This window comes from Desmodus rotundus, chromosome 9, assembly GCF_022682495.2.
Source record: "Desmodus rotundus isolate HL8 chromosome 9, HLdesRot8A.1, whole genome shotgun sequence".
Lineage (NCBI taxonomy): Eukaryota > Metazoa > Chordata > Mammalia > Chiroptera > Phyllostomidae > Desmodus > Desmodus rotundus.
In genome coordinates this window covers 46,164,901-46,188,952 of record NC_071395.1, presented here as the reverse complement: position 1 = coordinate 46,188,952, position 24,052 = coordinate 46,164,901, and the positions used below count along the sequence as shown (strand labels likewise).

The 24,052-nt window shown below is 41.9% G+C and overlaps 1 protein-coding gene and 1 pseudogene across 1 annotated transcript; both read right to left on the bottom strand.

Moving 5' to 3' along the window:
• Nucleotides 1-238: 238 nt before the first annotated feature.
• Nucleotides 239-4,490, bottom strand: LOC112322338 (olfactory receptor 7A17-like; annotated as a pseudogene).
• A 4,252-nt stretch (nucleotides 4,491-8,742) lies between these two features.
• Nucleotides 8,743-11,576, bottom strand: LOC128779311 (olfactory receptor 7A17-like). The gene has a single exon (XM_053911999.1). The coding sequence runs from the start codon at nucleotides 11,566-11,568 to the stop codon at nucleotides 10,636-10,638; it is 933 nt and encodes a 310-aa protein (XP_053767974.1). The 5' UTR covers nucleotides 11,569-11,576; the 3' UTR covers nucleotides 8,743-10,635.
• Nucleotides 11,577-24,052: the final 12,476 nt, after the last annotated feature.

The window sequence follows — 24,052 nt, the reverse complement described above, 5'->3', positions numbered from 1 at the left end:
CCAAGGTTGAGAAAGACTTTCATAATGTTAATGGTCAAAGGGAAAACTATCCACATATTTTACAGAAGCTTAGCAAGGTAGTTACTTAAGTTGTTGGAGAACATGAATACAAGGAAATGGACATGCCAGGAAATAAAGAGAAGAAACCAGTCTATCCCAGAGATCAGTCACAGCTTCTGGTTCTGAGACATTGACCTTGCAATCAAGGTCACATTTTGAGCCTCAGAACAATAGTCCCTCATTTACCTGCCATCCCCAAAACTCTCTTCAGAGCCTCCTTTATGTCTTTGCTCCTGAGGCTATAGATGAAGGGGTTCGGCATGGGTGTGACCACAGTGTACATCACTGAGGTAACTGCACTTGACTGTGAGCTGTGAGTACCAGCAGAGCTGAAGTTCATGCCTAGGACAGCACCATTAAATAAGGAGACAACCGAGAGGTGAAATGCACAGGTGGAAAATGCTTTATACTTCCCCTGAACTGATGGGATTGCTTGTATGGAGGACACAACCTTAAAATAAGAGTAAAGGATCCCAGCTAAAGGACCACCAATGAGCAGCCAAGTAGCCAAACACATAGCCATGTCATTAAGAAAGGTATCAGAACAGACAACTAGGATCATCTCTTAATTTCACAGAAAAAGTGGGGGATACCCACTTCTGCACAGAAGGTCAGTAACAACAACATTAAACTATGTAACAGGGAATTCAGGACACTTGTGATCCAGGACACCAGAACCAGCAGTCCACACAGCCGGGGGTTCATGATGACCCTGTAGTGCAGGGTGTGGCAGATGGCCACATATCTGTCATAGGCCATCACAGTCAGGAGAAAGTCATCCAACCCTGCAAAGAGTATGAGAAAATACATCTGAGTGATGCAGCCTGTATAGGTGATGGCTTTGCTCTGTGTCTCGATGTTCAGCAGCATCTTTGGGACAGTGGTGGAGGTGAAGCAGATGTCAGCCAAGGACAGGTTAGAGAGGAATTAGTACATGGGTGTGTGGAGGTGGGAGACTGAGCTGACGGCCAGGATAATGAACAGGTTTCCCAACACAGTGACCAGGTAGATGGAGAGGAACAGCCCATATAGGAGGGGTTGCAGTTCTGGCTCCTCTGATAGTCCCAGGAGATGAAATTCTGAAATTGGGGTATTATTGCCTTATACCATGTGGTGGAGGTGACTAGTACGAAAGAAAAAGGTGGCACGATTAGTTTTTATACAAATGGCAATCATGCTAGCATAGTTGAAAAGCTACAACCATATTTTGCAATAAAGTAATCAATATCAATTTTGGTACATATCATAACCTTTAACGTACCCCCCAACATCTCTGATTAGGAATTTCTGTCTTTCTCAGACCTTTTACCCCAGGTAGTCATGGGCTACACAGTTTTAATGAGAAATGCTTTCAGGTACTCGAGGAATAGTCATTGATATTCCACATATCTATACCTAGGGGAAGGGTATAGAATGCTGAGGAAAAAAAATCTTTAGAATATAATGATAGTGGAAGAACATACTATGTATATCGTACACCATGTTAGATGGCGTCGGGGGGGGTGAAGAAAGTAGGGATAACAGAGTGGATGGGGGTGTTTTATTTTTTTTTACTAGGCTTTCAGGTATCCCTGCAAATTAGGTGACACCTGAGTAGGGACCTCCAGGAAGACAGAGTGGGAGACACGAGGAAATTGGGGTGGTGGGGCAGGATAAGAGTCAGTGCAAAGGCCTAAGGATGACACTTGTTTCAGATATTCAGGACTCAGAAAGGATTCAGCACAGGGAGTCGAAGGAGGAAGAGCAGAGCTATGAGAGATGCTGTCAGAAAATGAGGGGGAGTGAGATGGCCTCCCTGCTGCTGCTGAAACTCGGAGACATGAAGAATCCCTTGCTCACTTGCACTTTATTCCTGCACTTTATTAACTTTATTTCCAAAAATCTTGTAAATAATAAGAGATCCCCCTTTTATTTTCATGGGTTGGTTAATATTCTGGCTTCTGTTTGTTAAAGGACACCTTTTGGAGTATATGAGCTCAGGTCAAAGTGCCCTATATCACAAGCACACAAAGACACACGCGCGCACACACACTGTGATTTCCTGGGGCCTTGTTATCACCAAGCTCTTCTCACCCTGTCACAGGATTTGGAAACAGAAGGATACAAGTAATGATGTCCACATCAGACTATCTCTACCCTCATGAATATAGAAATGGTATCCAAATTCCATTGGTTTACCCTCCCATGGAGATGTAAACGTGGGACTCCATTTCATATGGCCAGTTTGTTTCCCTTAAGAAACGTAAGTTATTTAACGAAACTTAAAAAATTGGTTGAAAAGCAGAGAGGTAAATGGGGGAAGGACCTAATTGTACAGGTGGTTGCTAATGGGCTGAGATAAGGAAAACTCCCTGGGTCTGGCAACATTCCAACCACAGTTCTATACCCTTGAAGCTCAGGATAACTGATAAAAAATCAAAAATCAAGTAATCAAAGAGAAAGGAGTGATATTATACATTGTCCAGATGTTGTACACATCGAACATCTCACTAAAAATGACCAAAGGACACAAACACAAAATCGACATCAGAAAATACAATGACGATAGTGGACATTACTAGAGATGAAATGGAAACCAGTTTCTAAATGATAATATATGCCAAGCTTTAGGAATTGGATGACCGATCTTGATTTATCTACCACACATCAGCTGTTTGAACTTGCATGTGATATAAATTACCTTTTTTGTGGTTAAAACATTTAAGATGTACTTTCTTAGCAATTTTCAGGTATATAATACAGTATTGTTAACTAGAGTCACCATGGTCTTTATTAGATTCCCATGACCTTATACACCATATACCAGTCTTTACCTTTTGACTAATATTTCCACATCTTCCTTACCCCCCTGTTCCAGGCATCACATGCTTACTCTTTGTTTCTATGAATTCGGTTTTATTGATACCACTTGTAAGACAGATCGCACCAAGTTTTGTCTTTCTCCGTCTTATTTCATTTATTATAGTGCCCTGAAAGCCCATCCCTGTGGTTGCAAATGACATGATTTCCTCATTTTAAATTGCTGAATATATTTTATTATATGTATTATATAGAATATTTTCTAAGATTTTATTTATTCATTTTTAGGAGGGAGAAAGACAGGGAGAGAAACATCGAGGTGTGAGAGATACATCCTCTTGTACACCCCCAAATGGGGACCTGGCCCCCAACCCAGGCATGTCCCCTGACTGGGAACTGAACCAGCAACCTTAAGGTACACAGGCAGGCACTCAATCCACTGACCACACCAGCCAGGGCTATAACATTTTCCTTATTCATCCATCGGTGGCAGCTTAGATTGTTCCATGTCTCGGCTATTGTGAATACTACGGCAATGAACATCGAGAGGGCGCAGATATATTTTTGTGACAGTGATTTCATTTCATTAGAATTTACACACGGAAGTGAGATTCTGGATCATACAGTAGCTCTATTTCAATTACATCTCTGCCCACAGTGCACAAGTGCTCCCTTTTCTCCACATCTGGACCTGCAATTATCTTTGTCATCTTGATAAAAGATTCCTAATAATTCCTGATGGAATTTACCACATAGAATTTATAAAGTCTCATACATTCCCACCATATATCTATACATACTTAAAAGAACTAAATGACCAACAACCATTTTGTGAAAAAGAAAGAAAACCTTCCATTGTTTTTTGCATGAATGTGGTCACAGACAGGAACAAGAACACCCCCACACCACCACACGGAAACAAAGGTCTCTCGGGCAATTTATGATCAACACAGGAAATAAATAACACATGCACATATATCCTTACAAGGAACAAAATCATTGCAAAGTAGAGCTCATGAGTGCTCTCCTTTTCACTAGTAAACCCGCTTGTTAACGTGAGACCCAGAGTGAGACGAGATACTATGAAATGTTTGCTTCATGAAATACTGTGGCAAGGGAGTAATTTAAAGCATTTCCTGCTCTGAATCTTTCTCATTGTTATGGAAACAAATATGCCACATTTTAAAAGTAAAAAGAAATGCTCTCACATCCCTTTATATCCCTCCGCAACAGCACCCTAGGTCTCTGCGCTGTTAATTGGTAAGACTTTGGTTAGTGCTCTACTTCTTCTGGAAGCACTGATGCCTCTCATTCCTGCTTCTACTTGCGCTTCCAGTATTACTCAATTGGCAACACTGACCCTTATGTCCCTGAGGTCGGTGTCTACTTCGCTTGTTAGCCTCATAAATAAACACACTGATTTATGAATCAAGCCACCAAAAAACCGCTGTGATCTCTGGGCTCTGGGCTAGACCGAAATGGCTCTCAGATGGCCTCAGATAAACATTCTAGGCTTCCAGTCTCTGATTGTTCCCTGTCGTGTCTGCTGGGTTCTCATACTCACCTGGATGAAAACGCTGAAAGGAAGGTCTCCATCCGCAAGTCCAACTTCCTCCTGGATGGTTGACCATGGTGACTAAAGCTGTGTCCACACAAGACATCTGGAGGGAGTAAAACGATGGTCAGCCTGCCAGACTCTTTCTCTGAAGGAAACGCCATGCCCTGCAGAGTCCAAGGTTACACAGGCTGAGCCCTGGCTGCTGTGGCTCAGTGGATTGAGCAGGGGCCTGCGAACCAAAGGTCCCCAGTTCAATTCCCAGTCAGGGCATATGGCTGGGTTGCAGGCCAGGTCCCCAGTCGGGGCTGCAAGAGAGGCAATCACACCTTGATGTTTCTCTCCTTCTGTCCCTTCCTTCCCCTCTCTCTAGAAATAAATAAATAAAAACTTTTTTAAAATAAAAAAAATAAAACCACTAAAACTTAAAAAAAAAAAAAAAAAGGTTGCACAGGCTGAGTGGACTGCAGCAGAGGCGCTATGGACAGCTCACTTTATCTTCCCATTAGGTAGTTTTGTTGTTACTCCCACATCTGCAGAAGTGATTTCCCAGTGGGACACAGACAGGACTGGCCAGAAAGGAAAATGTTGTTGCTGACTCTCTGTACCTAGCCTTAGGTTATAAGCCAGGTAAATTTAGTTTCTATTATTGGTTCTCCATGAACTCTTCTGCTTCCAGAGGTCTAAACTCCCATCAGCTTACCTCAAATATCAGTGAGAGTTTCTTAACCTCTGAGACTGAGGAGCGTGCCTGGATTGGGTCCATGGGTCTTCCAAGCATTGAGTAGTGGTGGGCACAGAACCCCTGTTACTTCTAGAAAATTATTATTCCCCTCTTTAGAAGAGACACAACTGTACCTTTCATGTAGAATCTTGGGCACCACATCCTTTGGCTTCCTGACACTGTTGCCAAACTATTAAGAATTTCATACAATTACCACAAGTGAGGGCTATAATCTGGTCCCTTCCTATAAAGTGTTTATAATTAAAATAGATTTTGGAGATGTTTTTATGTATCGTAACCTATCTTAGCAGACTATAGGGATTATCTCATTTCATTTTTATGCAGTTTATTCTATGAGGTACTCTTATTATGTACTCCATTCTCCATGTCAGGATTTGGGCTCAGAGAGATTTGAAGTTCTGCTCCAAGTTATGCATCGAGTATGGGATGGGAATGAAATCTGTCTTCCAGTTCTTGAACTCTGGGCCAGTGGTTCTCAACAGACATGATTTTGCCCCTGGCGACATTTGGCAATGTCTGAAGGGGTGCTGCTGAACACTGTACTGCACCAGACAGCCCCCGATGCAAGTAATCAGACCACCCCTAACGTTGACGGTGGAAGAAGGGAAAACGTGAACACTACCAGCACTTCTCCAATGTCACTGTTCCTACAAATTATCGAGAATTGTAGTTCAAATGCAACTGATTCAGCAGGTCCTGGAGGGCCCAAGAAACTCTGCGTTTCTGACAAGCTTCTAGATGGTGTTCATGCTGCAGGTCCTGGTCTGTGGATCACAGTTTGAGTAGCAAGAAACTAGTCCCCTGTTAGAGACAGGGGTAGGTTATATTAGGTCTTTTCCACCAGAAATCTTTCATGTGTGTAATTTTAAAAGACAAGTTTTTTACTCACTTTATAGGGGGTATAAATTCTGTGTTTGGTTCTTTCATATTGGTCTCCAGAGTAACATCAGATAATTTGTATCTGAAAAGGCTTTGTAGTTGGCAAAATAAGGGCCTCAAAAGATGTACACATTCTAATCACAAGAACTTTTAAATGTTATTTTACAGAGCAAAGGGAATTAAGCTAGCAGATGGAATGAGGTTGTTAATCATTGTTCTTGATATAAGAAGATCCCCCTGGATCATCCAGGTGGGACCAATGTCATCCTCGTGGTCCTGTAAATGTGGAAGAGAGAGGAAGAAGTGGAGTCTGGGAAACATTGGAGAGGCTCTGCAGCTGGTTTTGAATGTGGGGGAAGGGCCATGGGCCAAGGATTGCAGGTGGCCCCTGGAAAGTGAAGTAGAAAGGCAATGCCTTCTTTCCCGGAGCCTCCAGAAGGATCCCAGTCCTGCAGACATCTGAATTTGAGCCCAGACAGACCCATTTCAGACCTCTGACCTTCTAGAATTATAAGATAGATATTTGTTTGTTTTATGCCAGCAGTATGGCAGTTTGTTAGAGCAAGAAAAAAATTTTAATGCAGGTATTTATCTAATAAATTATTGTTTGCAGGAACTTATGGTTTTCAAGTGGGAGGGTGCTAGGGCTGGGTGAAAAAGGAGAGGAGATTAAGAAGTACACACTGGCATTTACAATATAGTCATGGGGATGTAAAGTGCAGCATAGGCCATATAGTCAATAATATCAATATAACTATCTGCAGTGTCAGGTGGGTGCTAGACTTACTGGGGGTCACTCTGTAAGTTACATAAATGTCTAACCCCTATAATGATGAATGTCAACTGTAACTCAAAAAATTTTTAAGTTATTTTTAATAATGAAAAATTGTTGGCAGGATAGCTTCCATATGGTATAGTGCCTGGTGGGTACTAGAAATATCAGGGGGATCACTTTGTCAAGTATATGACTGTCTAACCACTATGCTGTGCAGTTGAAACTACTATGATTTGGGTATTGGTCACACCATGCAATATATAGATGATGTATCATAGAATTGTACACTTGAAACCTATATAATTTTACTAATCAATGTCACCCAATAAACTAAATTAAAAATTTTTAAATATTGAATGTCAGTTGTCATTGAAAAATAAAAGAAAACAAAAAAAGAAAATATTGTTTGCAGGAACTAAGTTTAAGCCTCTCATTTTTAATTTTTTAAAATTTTTTTAGTTATACTTCATATACAGTATTATATTAGTTTCAAGGGTACAACATAGGGATTAGACACTTATATAACTTACAAAGTAATCATCCTGATAAATCTAGTGCCACCCAACACCATATATAGACATTAAAATAATAATGACTACATTTCTTATGGTGACTTTCCATCCCCATGGCTATAAAGCCTCTCAGTTCATTCAGTGAGTTTCTCTTAGGTACAGCCATTTCGTGTTGAAATCCCACCTTAAAATAGAAGGTGAGTATCAGACTGAGGCAGCCACTGTGGAAAACAGTATGGAATTTCCTTAAAAAACTAAAAATGGAACTGCCTTTTGAACCGGCATTTCTGCTGCTGGGAATATACCCTAAGAATCCTGAATAAGCAATTCAAAAGAACGTATGCACCCCTTTGTTCATAGCAGTGCTATTCACAGTAGCCAAGTGCTACAAACAGCCTAAGTGTCCATCCGTAAATTAACAGTAAATGGATTAAAAAACTGTGGTACACTTACACCATGGAATACCATGCAACAGAAAGGAGAAAGAATGCTTACATTCTGTGACACTGTGGATGGAACTGGAGAATATTATGCTAAGTGAAATAAGGCAGTCAGTGAAAGACAAATACTATATGATCTCACCTATAAGAGGAATCTAATGAACAAAATAAACTAATGAACACAATAGAACCCCAGGCATGGAAACACGTGATAGACTGACAGTGACCAGAGGGGAGATGGACAGGGAATAATGGAAAGAAGGGGAAGAGACTAGACACAGAACACATACGAATGGCCCACAGACATGGAAAATAGTGTGGGGATTGACTGTGGGGGTGGGATGGGCGGAGGAGGGCAAAGGGGGGGAAATTAGGACAACTGTAGTATAATAACAATTAAAAATGATTTAATTTTTTTAAAAAGAAAATTAGAGTCCATTGGAGATATTCTGCCCCACTAGGTGGCACAGATTCCACATTGCATAAATGTAAATGTTCTGGCCTTGAGGACTTTGAGGATCTAAGACAGGAAAAACAATTCTTATTAAAATTATACTCCTACTTTAAATCTGCATGTCAAAATTTCTACATTTTTCCATTTTGTGTTCATTTAAACATTCATCCTTTTTATTTCTATTCCCTCCGACTTTCTCTCAAGATGTTGTTAGCACAATAAATGGGAATATATGTGACTCTGCGAGCATGCACATATATGTCTGTGAATGTGCTTATTTGAGAGAAAGTGTGTACAAGTGCATACAGACATACACTCCTAACCTTGAACGTTAACTTTGAACTCAACAGAGTATTGCAACACATTTCATTTATTCCACACAATATTAATCTGTAATTAGAATTTATTATCTCATATTACCATCAGAAATGAAGAAACCGGTTCAGGGTGACTACATTTTTAACAACAACATAACAAGGACTTAACTCTTGTACACCTTTACAAAGTATATGCAAATGGGATCATGTAATATAAATTCTAATTTTTGTATGGCTCACTTAATTCAGCATGTTGTATGTGCAGTACATTGTATGTAATTATGCTCCATGAATCAGTTAGGAATTAAATTTTCTCGTAGAGCGTGGCTCAGGGTCACATCTACAGCACAAGTAGCCGAGTCACCCCCAGAAGTGCTGGGAGAATCTCTTCTAACCAAGAAGAAAGTAAATGTTATATATCAACACAGAAATTAAAATAAAGCAATTATTTTTAATAAATCCATTTTTTCCATAAACTAATGACTCAGTTGCACATATAAAGGGAACAAACACATGAATCGATTCAGGAGAGAAGAGCACTACAGTCACACACAGCATCATAGATGAGCCTTAGGGACACAATAGACTGACAGCTGACTCAGACCCATGAGGAAACAATTTGACTCAGAACAACTTCCCACCATGTAATCCCATTGGTAACAAATGCATCATATCAAACCATTTGCTTCTAGGATCACTTGGTATGCAGCAACAGCTAACTGATAACAATAATGAAAGTGAACAATAATCAGAAGTGAAGGAAAATATCATAATCAGCCACTTATCATCGTAGGTCTTTGTTCCAATATTTCAAGATGGCATTCATGATTATTCCTACTGAAGTTTATTTCCAATCACTGCATTAAAGAGCGACTCCATTGAGATTCCCTTGTAGGTAAGCAGGAGAGTTTGGAAGAACATGCATGTCTGCATAACACATATGAGTCTGAGTCACAGAACTGACAGGAATTCAAGCTCTCTAGTGAGTCATTGTTTGGTCATTTATGTCTCTATATGACATATCTATACATCACATATAAAATATATGTACTGCATGAGATTGATGTAGCTCTTTCCCTACCTCTCCAGTGATTACAACAATATTTACAGTCGGGGGAGATGCTTCATTTAGAACAATAGAGGGAATCATAGTTTTAAGCAACAATGAAGTTTTCAAGTGGAGGCAGAAAGATCATTCAATGGACACATAATTACACCAAGCAATACTTCGCCCCAAGCACAAATCCTTTACACATGGACACTGATCTTACAGACATCGATAAGTAAACATACACCATAAAAACTAGTTTACATAGTAATAAATGTATGACTTAAAATATTGCTTCTTCACACTTAAGGTTCTCTTTGATTCTAAGCACATATTATGTCAAACTATGTTATGAAATTTGTGTTTTGACATCAATCAGAATAGGAAACATGATTTGATGGTCCATTTTGCCTGTGACTATGGTAAGAATGTGGACACCAAGCTCAATAAGAATCAGGATCCTAATGATGGAAGACAACTCAATGCCTGTTACTAAACACACTATATGTTGAAGTCTACATTTTCAGTAAGAGCAGCTATGTAGTGTTACATAAAGAAATGATGCACAAGAAGGGTTAAACCGTGCTCTTCTAGCTTCCTCTCCTATGAAATGGTATGAATGGCTTTGGTTACCAAGTGTGGTGTTACTCCATAAAAGTAGTACAACTCAGGATGTTTCTTTCAGTGAAACAAAAGAAAAATTATTCAGCATGACATATTTCATTTCAAAAGAAATTGTTCTTAAGAAATCCACGTAGTCTCCATGAGATAAATGGCAGTAGCCAAATATTTCATCCAAGGCTGGGAATGAATTTGGTAGAGGAGAAAATGACAAAGAAAAAGCTGCTATACATGACAAAGTTGACAAGTTAATAAACTGATCTGCTTAAATATTATAGAGAAGTTGAAATCACAGGAACACAAACTCGAGGAAATAAACAGAGGGAGTACTTTCTACTTCTACAACCTGAACAAAGAGTCACAACATCTGGCTCTGGGGCTTTCAGCCCTGCAATCATAGGCATTTATACAACCCTAGGACAAATGGTCCTTATATACCTGCTGTTCCAACCAATCTCCTCAGAGCCCCCTTTATGTCTCTGTTCCGGAGACTGTAGATGAAGGGGTTCAGCATGGGTGTGACCACGGTGTACAACACTGAGATGACTGCACTTGACTGTGAGCTGTGTGTGGCAGCAGAGCTGAGATACACTCCTAGGCTTGTACAATAAAACAAGGAGACAACTGAGAGGTGAGATGCACAGGTGGAAAACACTTTATACTTCCCCTGAGCTGATGAGATTGCTTGTATGGAGGATACTATCTTAGAGTAAGAGTAAAGGATTCCAGCCAGGGGACCACCAGCAAGTAGGAGAACTGAAAAATACATCACCATGTTATTAAGAAAGGTGTCAGAACAAGCAAGTTGGCTCATCTGATTGAGTTCACAGAAAAAGTGAGGGATTTCCAAGTCTGCACAAAAGGATAATTGTAATACCGTTAAGCTTTCCAACAAGGAATACAGGGAACTCGTGATCCAGGACACCAGAACCAGCAGTCCACAGAGCCGGGAGTTCATGATGACTGTATAGTGCAGGGGGTGACAGATGGCCACATATCTGTCATAGGCCATCACAGTCAGGAGGAAGTTGTCTGACACACCAAAGAATAGAAAAAAATACATCTGTGTGATGCAGCCTTCATAGGTGATGATTTTGCTCTGTGTCTGGATGTTCACCAGCATCTTTGGGATGGTGGTGGAGGTGAAGCAGATGTCTACCAGGGACAGGTTGGAGAGGAAGAAGTACATGGGTGTGTGGAGGTGGGAGTCTGAGCTGACGGCCAGGATGATGAGCAGGTTTCCCAGCACAGTGATCAGGTACATGGAGAGGAAGAGCCCAAATAGGAGGGGCTGCAGTTCTGGGTCCTCTGAGAGTCCCAGGAGAAGAAACTCTGAAATTTGTGTCAGATTCACTACTTCCATGTGGTGCACTTGACTACTAGGATATAAGAAAAGTACATGACTCATTTTCACTCATGCAAGCATTAGTAACCTAGCATAATTGCGACCATTTATATTTGAGAATCAAGAAATTAATGTCATATTTGGTTTGTGGTCTGGTATCCTTTAGGGCATACCTAGTACCACTTCTCATTAGAATTCTTTTTCCAAGTAAAGACACACAAGAATTCTTGTATCTTACTCAGTTTTTTCAGTAAGAGAAGAAAAAGTAAAAAGGCAATGGATGTGATGGAAAGCACAGCATGGTGACTCAAGCTAATGATACCATATGGTGTATTTGAAAGTTGCTAGAAAGGAGAGTTTCAAAGTATTTTTTAATTTAATTTTTTTTAATTTTAATTATTCAATTACAGTTGTGTGTTTTTTCTCCCCATCCCTCCACCCCACCCCAGTTGAACACCCCTCCCTCCCCCACCTCCACCCTCCCCCTTGATTTTGTCCATGTGTCCCTTATAGTAGCTCCTGTAATCCCCTCTCCTAACTGTCCCCTCCCCACTCCCCCCTGCCCATTGTTATATTGTTCTTAACTTCAATGTCTCTGGTTATATTTTGTTGCCTTTTTTTAATCAAAGAAAAAAGTTGTTACTGTGGTGACAGAGGTTAACTACACTTAGTGCGGAGGTCATTTTGTAATTTATACAAATATAATATTATGTTGTACATCTAAAGCAATAAAATGTTTTATGTCTATTCTAATTCCAAAACATTTCATGCTAATTGGTTGTTATGGGTAAGAGGATTCAAATTGGTGTTTATAATTTTCGAAGTTATATGAAGTTCTCACTTCCTTCTTTTTTTCTTTTGCAAAAACCACAAAAAGTTAATATCTGTCTTTTTTCCAAGTTGCCAAAAAGACATTTAATAAATCAATTACTCAAATTAAAAATTATACTTCAATTTAAAAACTTGGTTTTTTATTGTTTTTCAAGTACCGTTATCTCCATTTGTCCCCCCTCCCTCCCCTATTCCTCACCCATCCTGACTCCCACCTTTGAATGTATCCCCTTTGGCTTTGTCCATGTGTCTTTCACACATGTGCCTTGACAACACTTCCCCAATTTTCCTCCATCATTCCTTTCCCCCTCCTATTTGGTTACTGTCAATTTGTTCTTTATTTTTTGAAAAAGCAATGGAGGGAACACAGTATGACTAACAGATAGGACCACACAAAATTTACCAACTATATACATTCTCCACAAATACATGTGCATATACATAAAATAACTAAATGGAAACATTCAGTTTGTGTAAAAAAAACCCTCCAATTCCTTGTTGAAAAGAAACACTCCAGCCCATGTTGTGAACACGAGCTCGACACTGGACACATGATTCTTCCAGTGTGAAAGGCAAAGAGGTGGGCAGAGTCATCAAAGAAAAAAAATAAAATAAAATAAGGAACTATAGTGAATAATTTTGTGATAAACTTGCACAGTGACAGGTGACCACGAGACTCAGTGTGGTGATTGCATTGCCACGGATAGAGATGCTAGTCACTGTATGTACATTTGAAACTAACGTCATATTGCCTACAAACTGTACTTAAACAAACACACAAAAAAGGAATGAAAATACTCTGATACCACTACCGAAGAGCAAGAAACTTTAAGGTGGACAACATAGTGAAAGTTATAATATTATAGTCCAACTACACTTTAAAGTAAATAAATTAATACACAAGGAAAGCAAAAAACTTACACTGCAAAATGTCAGTAGTGACCATAAACGGTTTACAAACCCACACATTTCCTTACTCAGCCTCACAGGCAAAGAAATAATTACAAAGAGAAGCTCATCAGCACACTTGTTTTCACCTACCAAGTAACAGCTTTTTCATGTGAATAGGCAGTGAGAGGAGATGCTGTGAAATGCACGTCCCATGCACTGCCACTGCAAGGGTGTACTTGTGAGCCTTCCTTGGTCCGGATCTTTCTCATCCATAGGGAGACATAGTCTAATAGGCCCCATCATAAAATGTTTAAATGCCCTCACATCACCGCCTGTTCCTCCACAGCTAATAACCTATCTGTCTATTCCTGTTCATTGAACTTACGTTCTACTTCTACTGGAACCACCACACCTCCACTTCCTTCTCTTATTTGTCTTCTATTAAAACCACTTAGTTGTCAACAAAGACACCTGCATTTCTGAGTACAATGTTCATTTGCCTTTTAGCATCATGAATAAACATTTGTTTATGAGTAAAGCCAGCCAGCAACCACAGTGATCACTGGTATCTGGGCTATGTTGGAATGGTTCTCAGGTGATTTTAGGGACAAGTTCTTGGTTTCCTGTCTCTCAGATCCTTTCCTGCCATGTCAGTTGGGCTCTCAGACTCACCTGCATGGAAACTCTGACAAGAAGGTTTCCCTGTGGGAGTCCAAAATCTTCCCTGTTTGGGAGTTGATGGAGACCGAAACTCTGTCCCAGACAAGATGGCAAGGAGTGGTCAAGCATTGGTCTCCCTGCCAGATTCAGGTCTCCAGGGACAACAGCCACGTTTCTCCATCCAAAGGTTGCACATGCTGAGATGCTGCCGTACAGGAGCTACTTACAGCTCTCTGGGTCTGCTCATTAGGCACATTTACCTCTCAGCACTCTAACCTCTAAGCACAGAACTCCCCTTGGGGATGCTGGTCTGCTCAGAATGGAGAATTTTCCTGAGATTCCCCTTTCCTGGGAGACTATGTAATGAGCCATCTGAGTACAGTTTTGATGAGTCCTTCTCCATTAACTGCCCTGCTTCCTGACATCTACAGCTCCCAGCACCCATTCCAACTGTGTTTTAAAGTTTCTGAATGGATGGACCTAGAGGGTATTGAGGTCAGTGAAATAAGCCAGCCAGAAAAAGACAAATACCATATGTTTTCACTTATGTGTGGAATCTAAAGAACAAAATAAATGAACACACAAAATGGACACGGTTTCATGGACACAGAGAGAGGACTTGTGGTTGCCAGAGGGGAAGTGTGTTGAGGGACTGGGAGAAAAAGGTAAAGAGAGTTAGAAGTACAAGTTGGCAGTTACAAACCAGTCTCAGGGATGTAAAGCAGAGCATAGGGAATATAGTCCATAATATTGTAAAAACTATGTGTGAGGCCAGTTGGGTACTGGAAACACCAGGAGGGACATGGTAGGGGTGGGGGGGACACTATGTAAAGCTTATAATTGTATGACCGCTGTGCTATATGCCTAAGACAATGCAGAAAGATATTCAAAGTAAACTGTAATTGAAAAACAAAAAGTCTTATTCTGGGAAATTTGTCTGACTGGTCTTTGGGTCTTCAAAGCATTGATTTATGGTGGGATGCACTCTTGATATACCTAGAAAATTACTATTTCCTCTTTAAGAAAAGGGAGATATTTGTTCCTTTAGTACAAAACCTTGGTCACTGTACTACTAGGCTTCATGATTGTTCAGCCAAAACAATTAGGGATTTCACAGTAATATCACAAGTTAAGACCTGCCATTTGGTCCATCAACATAAAATGTCTTTTAAATACAGGAGGTACATTTAGATTTTAAGCACCATAGCCCAGCTTAGCACTTTGTAACCATTGTCAAATGTATGTTTCACAGAAATGTGTTTTATGAGGTAGTGCATTGAGAAACTACTTCCTCCTATGCAGAAAAGGGGCACAGAGGGATTTGTTGTTGTGCTCAACAACAAATATAAACCAAGGATGGGATGGAGTTGTGATTGCAGTCAGTCAGGACTCTTCCAGATTCTGGACCAGTTGTTCTCAAATGGAGATGACTTTGCCTGTGGGGATGTTTGCAATGTCTGCAGGTTGGCTGCTAAACACCTGCAATGCACAGGACAGCACCCAACACATACAATTACCCAGCCCCAAGTGTCAACAGTGACAAGGTGAAAACACCTATTGTAGACCAGTACTTGTCCACTTCATTGTGCACACAAGTCACCAAACCTTGGGGTTCAAATGCAAATTCTGGTCTCCAGTGGGCCCAGAGACTGCATTTCTGACACACTCCCAGGTGATGTTGAAATTGCAGGTCTTCTTGTTCTGAGGACCACAGTCTGAGTAGCTGGCTATGGCCCTGTCTTAGAGTTAGGGGAGGGTAATTTTAGGTCTTCTCCACCAGGAATCTTCTGTGTATGTGATTTTGAAAAAAAAAGTTTTCCACTCATTCCATAGAGGAAGATAAATTCCGTGTTTGATTCTTTTAAACTAGAGCTCCAGAGAGACACATAATAATTTGTATGTGGAAAAGGATTAGTGGTAGGCAGACGAAGGGCCTCAAAAGATGTCAACATCCTAACTCAGAGAACCTTGGAACATGTTAGCTCACCCATCAGAATAACTATGATAAGAGATGAAATAAAGTTATTAGTCATTTGCCATACAATGAGGAGACAGTAGACTACCTCGGATTTTCCATGTTGGTCAAATGTATTCACAATGGTCCTCTAAATGTGGAAGGGAGCAGAAGAATTGGTGTCAGAGATGCATTTGGAGATTCTCTGTTGCTGGCATTGACGTTCAAGGATGGGCCACGCAGTCAAGGAATGCAGGAGGCTCTGGAAACTAGAATTGCAAAAAGGAGGCATTGCATTCTCCCCTGGATCACCCAGAAAAATCCAAGCCCTGCAAATATTTTGAGTTAAGCCCTTAAAGACCCATTTAAGGCATCTGATGGCTAGAACTGTAAGATAGAAATTTGGTTGTTTTAAGCCACTAGTGTAGTAATATGTAAAAACAGAAATGGGAAACTAGTATAGAATTAGATACAATAAGATATTCAAGAGAACTGAGTTGAGAGAACCAAGATGGCGGCGTAGGTAGACACACTGCGCCTCCTCGCACAACCAGAACTGACAGAGAATCGAACAGCAAGGGGGACCAACACCAAGGAAACAGAAAATAATCATTCATCCAGACTGGTAGGAGGGGCGAAGACAGGCACCTGGGTGGAGAGGACTCGCGTGGCTGTGGCGGGACTGAGACTGGCGGAGTGTGGGACAAATGGCGCAGGCAGTCCGAGCACTAGCAGAACCTGCAGTCCCACATTTGCACAGATAAACCCAGAGGGCCGGACTCAGAGTGGCGGAGAGTGGGGCAGGCAGAGTGGCGGGTAGCACCCTGCGGCACCACATTCGCCCACAGATAAACCGGACGAACGGCGGGCAGAGAAGCAGACCACTGCGCAACCCAGGGCTCCAGCTCAGGGAAATAAAGCCTCAAACCTCTGATTGAAAGCACCCCTGGGGGTTGGGGCGGCAGGAGAGACTCCCAGCCTCACAGGAGAGGTTGTTGGAGAGACCCACAGGGGCCTAGAGTGTGCACAGGCCCACTTACTCGGGAACCAGCACCGGAGGGGCCCAGTTTGATTGTGGGTAGCTGAGTGAAAGACTGAAATCCAGAGGAGAGTGAAGCGGGCGCCATTGCTCCCTCTCGGCCCCGCCCCCACGTACAGTGTCACAGCGCTGTGACCAGCATTACCCCACCCCGGTGAACACCTAAGGCTCCGCCCCTTAAAGTAACAGAGGCGCCAAGACAAACAAACAAAAAAAAATGGCCCAAATGACAGAACACTTCAAACCTCCAGAAAAAATACAACTAAGCGACGAAGAGATAGCCAACCTATCGGATGCACAGTTCAAAGCACTGGTTATCAATATGCTCACAGACTTGGTTGAATCTATTCGAAAAACAGATGAAAAAATGAAGCCTATGCTAAGAGAAACAAAGGAAAATGTACAGGGAACCAATAGTGATGAGAAGGAAACTGGGACTCAAATCAATGGTATGGACCAGAAGGAAGAAACAAACATCCAACCAGAAAAGAATGAAGAAACAACAACTTGGAAAAATGAGGAGAGGCTTAGGAACCTCCAGGACACCTTGAAAAGTTCCAACATCCGAATTACAGGGGTGCCAGAAGGAGAAGAGGAAGAACAAAGAATTGAAAACTTATTTGAACAAATAATGGAGAACTTCCCCAGTCTGGCAAAGGAAATAGACTTCCGGGAAGTCCAGGAAGCTCAGAGAGTCCCAAAGAAGCTGGACCCAAGGAGGAACACAACAAGGCACATCATAATTACATTACCCAAGATTAAACGCAAGGACCTACGTCCAAGATTACTGTATCCAGCAAAGCTATCATTTAGAATGGAAGGGAGGATAAAGTGCTTCTCAGATACGGTCAAGTTGAAGAGGCTCATCATCACCAAGCCCTTATTATATGAAATGTTAAAGGGAGTTACCTAAGAAAAAGAAGATCAAAAATAGGAACAGTAAAAATGACAGCAAACTCACAGTTATTAACGACCACACATAAAACAAAAACGAGAGCAAACTAGGCAAACAACTAGAACATGAGGGTTGTCAATAAGGGAGTGGGAGGGGGAGAGGGGGGTAAAGGTACAGAGAATAAGTAGCATAGATGATAGGTGGAAAATAGACAGGGGGAGGGTAAAAATAGTGTAGGAAATGTAGAAGCCAAAGAACTTATAAGTATGACCCATGGACATGAACTATGGGGGGGGGAACGTGGGAGGGAGGGGGGTGGGCAGGATGGAGTGGAGTGGGGGGGGAATGGGACAACTGTAATAGCATAATCAATAAATATAAAAAAAAAAAAAAAAAAAAGAGAACTGAGTTGAAGCCTCGCAATCATTCAGTTATCTTCCTTTAGGCAACGGTATTTGAAAGGTGTTGAAATCCTACATTAAATAGAAAAAAAATTACAGATAATTTAGAACTCTTTGGACCCATAGGTGGTACAAAGAATTTCCCATTGCATAAATGTAAATGTGGTCCTGACCTTGAAGCCTTTGAAGCTTTAAGGTAAAAAAAGTCATTTATTAAGATTACGATAACATATTTTACTTAAATCTCTGTGTCAAGATTTCTATTTCATGTTAATTCACACCTGTGTTTCTTTTATTTCTCTATTGTCCATATTTCTCTCAAGGTTTCTTTCAGCATAATAGAATGGACTATAAAGGAGTCTGTGTGCATGTACATACAAATGTATGAGTGTGTTTATTTGTAAGATGTAAATGACTTCTGGTCAAGATGGTTGCATAGGTAAACACAGCTTGCTTCCTTTCAAAACCACATCAAAACTACAACTAAAATATAGAACAGCCACCACTCTGAACCATCACAAATCAAATTCAATGGAAGTCTGACAACTACGGAATTGAGGGAACCCCATTCATCCAGTTAGTAGGAGGGTGAATATGTGGACTGGGCTGGTCCCACATTCACATGTGCTGGATAAAAATTCAGGAGCAATATCTCAGGAGTGAGGAGTCCCAACCCCAAACCGCATCCCCCAGCCCAGGTTATAGTGCAAGGAAGACAAGTCCCCATAACTTCTGATGAAAAAAAACAGCAGGGATTCAGTTGGTAGAAGAAACTTCCGGAGTCCCAAGCAGGTCCCCTTGAAGAACCCACACATAGTAAAGACTTACTCAGATTCACTACCTCTGAGCCCCAGCACTAGGGTAGCATCTTGATGGGCAACAGTAGCATTTGGGGAGGAAATGAAGTGTCTGTCATTGCGGCAAGTGAGCGGGGGTAGTTTCCTCTCAGACAGAAAGGTGAGCAGAGGCCATTGCCCTTTTCTGAGCCCTCCCCTCCAAAGAGCCACAGACCCAGTAAGATGGTGCCATATCTGAGACTCCATCAACCTGGCTGACACTGTTTGCTCTGCCCTAAGGATCCCCTGAGACTCCATCCCATCCAAATTTTGGGCCCACACAAACTGTTAACTATGACTTTTCCATATAAATGGCTGGTGTTGCCTCATGCTTCACAACCTCCTAAATCTTATCAAACAAGCAACCACTGGCCTCAATGATCCCCCAGCCCCTGTAACTCTTGCTAAGTGGCCCCAGGCCTGACACTAGCAGCAGCCAGCCTAGATTCACACTTGGGCTTTCCGTGGGAATCTCCATGACCAGCACAAATAGCAGTCATCTCAGACTGTTTTATAGCTTGTGCAGGGTGGGCCCTGGGCAGAACACAGGTGGGGGTTGACCTTGGCCCACACACCTGGGAAATCCCAGCACCTGCACACCCAGTGGACAGCTACAGACCACCACCCTGCCCCTGCACAACTGATCCTCCATGGAGGGTGGAGATTTGTGGTCAGTGGTCACTGCCAGATTTGCACCTGACTGGCCTAGGTAATCCCCTCCCAGTGACCTGCCATCAATCAAGGTTCAATTAAGGGGAGAGTGTACTCAGCCCACATGGAGGGCACACCTCAAGACCCCACTTAGGTGATAGGGGAGGCTGAGCCAATGGACCCTCTAGAACATCTAGTACATTAGACCATGCTACCAAGACAGGGAGTAATAGCAGCTCTACCGAATACATAGAAACAAACACAGGAAGCTGCCAAAATGAGGAGATGAAAAACATGGCCCAAATGAAAGAACAGATCAAAACTCCAGAAAAAGAATGAAATAAAATGGTGATAAGCAATCTGTCAGATGCAGATTCAAAACACTGGTTATAAAGATGTTCATAAAGAAACTTAGTGAGGACCTCAACAGCATAAAAAAAGATCCAATCAGAAACAAAGGATTCACTAATTGAAATAAAGAACAATTTACAGGGAAACAACAGTAGAGTGGTTGGAACTGAGAATCAAATCAATTATTTGGAACATAAGGAAGCAGAAAAACAACCAATCAGAATAACGAGAAGAAAAAAGAATCGAAAAAAAAAAGAAAATAGTGTAAGCAGTCTGTGGGACAACGTTAAGTATTCCAACATTTGCATTATAGGAGTGCCAGAAGGAGAAGGGAAAGAGCAACAAATTGGAAATCTATTTGAAAAAATAATGAAAGAAAACTTCCCTAGTTTGGTGAAGGAAATAGACATGCAAGCCCAGGAAGCACAGAGAGTCCCAAACAAGATAGATGCAAAGAGGCTCACTCCAAGACACATCATAATTAAAATTCCAAAGGTTACTGATGAAATTCCATATTGTTTTCCACAGCGGCTGCACCAGTCTGCGTTCCCACCAACAGTGCACTAGGTTTTCTTCTGCTCCACAACCTCTCCAACACTTGTTTGATGATTTGTTTATGATGGCCATTCTCACTGGTGTGGAGTAGTATCTCATTGTGGTTTTAACTTGCATCTCTCTCATGGCTAGTTATGCTGAGCATCTTTTCACATGTCTCTGGGCCCTCTGTATGTCTTCCTTGGAGAAGTGTCTGTTTAAGTCCTTTGCCCATTTTTTAATTGGGTTGTTTGTCTTCCTGGAGTGGAGTCATGTGAGTTCTTTATATAATTAGGAGATCAAACCCTTGTCTGAGCTATCATTGGCAAATATGTTTTCCCATAAGGTTGTTTACCTTTTCATTTTGCCGATGTATTCTTAGCTGTGTAGAAGATTTTTACTTTGATAAGATCCCATTTGTTTATTCTTTCCTTTGTGTCTGCAAGGTGGGGTGAAAATGGAGACAACTGTACTTTAACAACAATAAAAAAAAGAAAACAGAGGATACATGTGAATATGGCTGCGAGGTACTGGGAGTAGAGCCCAGTTCTCCCTGTGCCCAGCTGGAACACCCAGCTGAATTTATGAGGAGCAGAGTGAACAGCCAATGGAACCACAGCTTTTATGAAGTTTGGAGGCAAAAAATTGCAGAGGATATTGAAAAACAGATGGTGAGGAGAGTGAGCTAGGACAGTAAGGTCCCTGGGATCTGTGCCGGGACCAAGGCTGCTGCTGTCCCCAGCCCAGCGTCTGCTGCAGGATATGGGGAGGAGTGTTAGAGCACCAGCTCCATCCCCTACCAAAGCAGGGATGGCAGCCCGACACCAGGAGGGACCTGCGTGCTGGAAGTTGCTGGGAGAAGTAGAGATGAAGTGGGAGGCACACAGAGGTAGTAGACAACCACTGGGACTGTGGATGCTGAGACCAGAGACATTGGGGTACCGGGCATCACCTGGAGAAGGGAGGAGTTGGGCCATGTCAGACCCTGACTTGGATAGTCTCCAGACGGTTGAAAAGTGGGGCTGTGTGAAAAGCTGTATGCTTATTAAGAACTGCGGGCAGCTGCTTTTAAGGAACTCTCCAGCAGCGGCTGGTGTGCTCCAAGGGAGATTTCAGCTACACCGTGCCCAGAGTAAGTAGCAGAGGGGAACCGTGCACCCTGTTTGTCTTGGGCTGTGCACCAGAGATTGACTCACGCTGTGAGCAGCTGAGTGGCTGATTTGAGCCTGGCAGCTCACTGAAGACCTGGGTCAGAGACCAGGAAACTATGAATATTGTGAACCAAACCCGGTCCCCATCCTCTCAGAACCAAAGGAAGGGAGAAAAGTGAAGCCCAGCCCCCTCTTCCTGTGGCATCTAGGAAGACCAGCAGAACTTGCTGAACAGGTTTAAAGTCAGCAAAAGGCTTATTATTATCTTTTTTTTTTCTTTTTGGATCCTCTCTTTTTTTCCCTTTTTTTTTCCTTTCCCCAAGTGAGACGACAAGATGTGGAGTTACGAAGAGCCCAGAGATCAAAAGGGGGAGCACAAGGCTAACCCCAAAAACTGAGAAACTGAGACAAATGTCATTTTGCTATCCCACAGAGCTGGCATTTTATTGTGTATGTGTATTATTATTATCTTGCAATTATTTTTTACCACTTTTATTAGTATTTTTTTTATTTCTCTTCCTTATATTTAGTTTTCCTTGTTTTATTTCCCTGTTTAATTGCATTGCTTGACTGGTTTTCCTTATTCTCTCTCTATTGTATTTTAATTTTCCTTCTTTTACTTCACCCATGTTCCAATAACACACAATTCTGGTTATCCAAATCATATATTTCTTGTCATATTATTGTTGTTCCAGTACTATTATAATTAATTGTTGTTCCATACAATTGTACATACTACACAGCAACCCTCCATGATCTTAGCCCACTTCACTTTAATCCTGAGCATTATTATTGTGGTTAACTCTATTCTCTCTCGCACTACGTCTACTTTCTATACTTTAACCTAACTATATCTCATCATCTAACATTGCACAAGTGCTCTGTTTTCTGGATTCAGTTCACAATCATCCTCCCCTCTAAAAAGAGTCTTACCTTTCGCCTTTTATAAAAAGTGGCTAATTGGGTGAAATCTCACAGTTAACACTATACTTGTCCAAAGAATCTCCTATCTCTTCTCTACTTGCTGGTACTTTAAATCCCATAAAATACTTTCATGCTGTCTTAATACATTTAGCCTACCCCCTGTCACTGATCACATACAAGAATAGGTGGGAGCTGTGAACATCAGTATATCTGCTGGAGGAGAAAAACCACCAATAAAGGAACTACCAAAAGGTACAACCCAAAAACAAGACAGCCCACACAAACACAAGAAAGAGCAAACTTAGAGCGTCCAGTCAAGGAGATTGGAGACCACACCACAGGACCTCATAGAATTCCTATCATAGAAGTTCACCCTACAAAGACAGCAAGCAAAGAGAAACATCAGGAAGAACAGAAACAAACAAAATGAGTCAACTACAATGGAGAGACAAAAAAAGAACATGTGATCAAAGGAATGGAAGACTCCCTACTAAAAGAGCTAAATGAAATGGAGGTAACCAACTATTGCGTATAGAATTCAAATTAATGGTTATAAAGATGCTCAAGGAGCTCACAGACAACTACAAGGCACTGAGTGAGAACTAAATCACCATGGAAAAGGAAGGAGAAACTATAAACAAAAACCAGGAAGAAATGTACAATAAAATCTCAGAAATGAAAAGCACATTAGAAGGAATTATAAGCAGCCTGGATGAAGCAGAGGATCGAATCAGCAAGTTGGAGGACAAGGTAGAAAAAAACTTCCAGACAGAGCAAGAAAAAGAAGAGAGAATCCGAGAACCAAGATGGTGGCATAGGTAGACGTACTGCGCCTCCTCGAACAACCAGAACTGACAGAAAATCAAACGGCAAGGAAATCCGACACCAAGGAAATAAAAAATAAACATTCATCCAGACCAATAGGAGGGGTGGAGAAGGGCAGCCGGGGCGCAGAGGACTCGCGTTGCTGTGGCCGGACGGAGACTGGCAGAGTGTGGGACCAACAGGGCAGGGAGTCTGACAACTAGCACACCCTCCGGCCCTGCATTCGCGCAGATAAACCAAGAGGGTCGGACTCAGAGTGGCGGAGAACGGGGAAAGCACAGCAGCGGGTAGCACACCAAGGCCACACATTTGAGCACAGATAAACTGGACAAACGGCGGGGAGCAAAGCAGACGGCTCAACCCAGGGCTCCACTGTGGGGAAATAAAGCCTCAAACCTCTGATTGAAAACGCCCATGGCAGTTGGGGCGGCAGCAGGAGAGACTCCCAGCCAAACAGGAGAGGTCGGTGGAGAGACCCACAGGGGCCTGGGACGTGCACAAGCCCGCCCACTCGGGAACCAGCACCAGAGGGGCACAGTTTGATTGTGGGTAGCGGAGT

Coding starts and splice junctions, on each gene's coding strand:
- LOC128779311 (XM_053911999.1), bottom strand. CDS start 11,568: ATGGAAGTAGTGAATCTGACACAAATTTCAGAGTTTCTTCTCCTGGGA.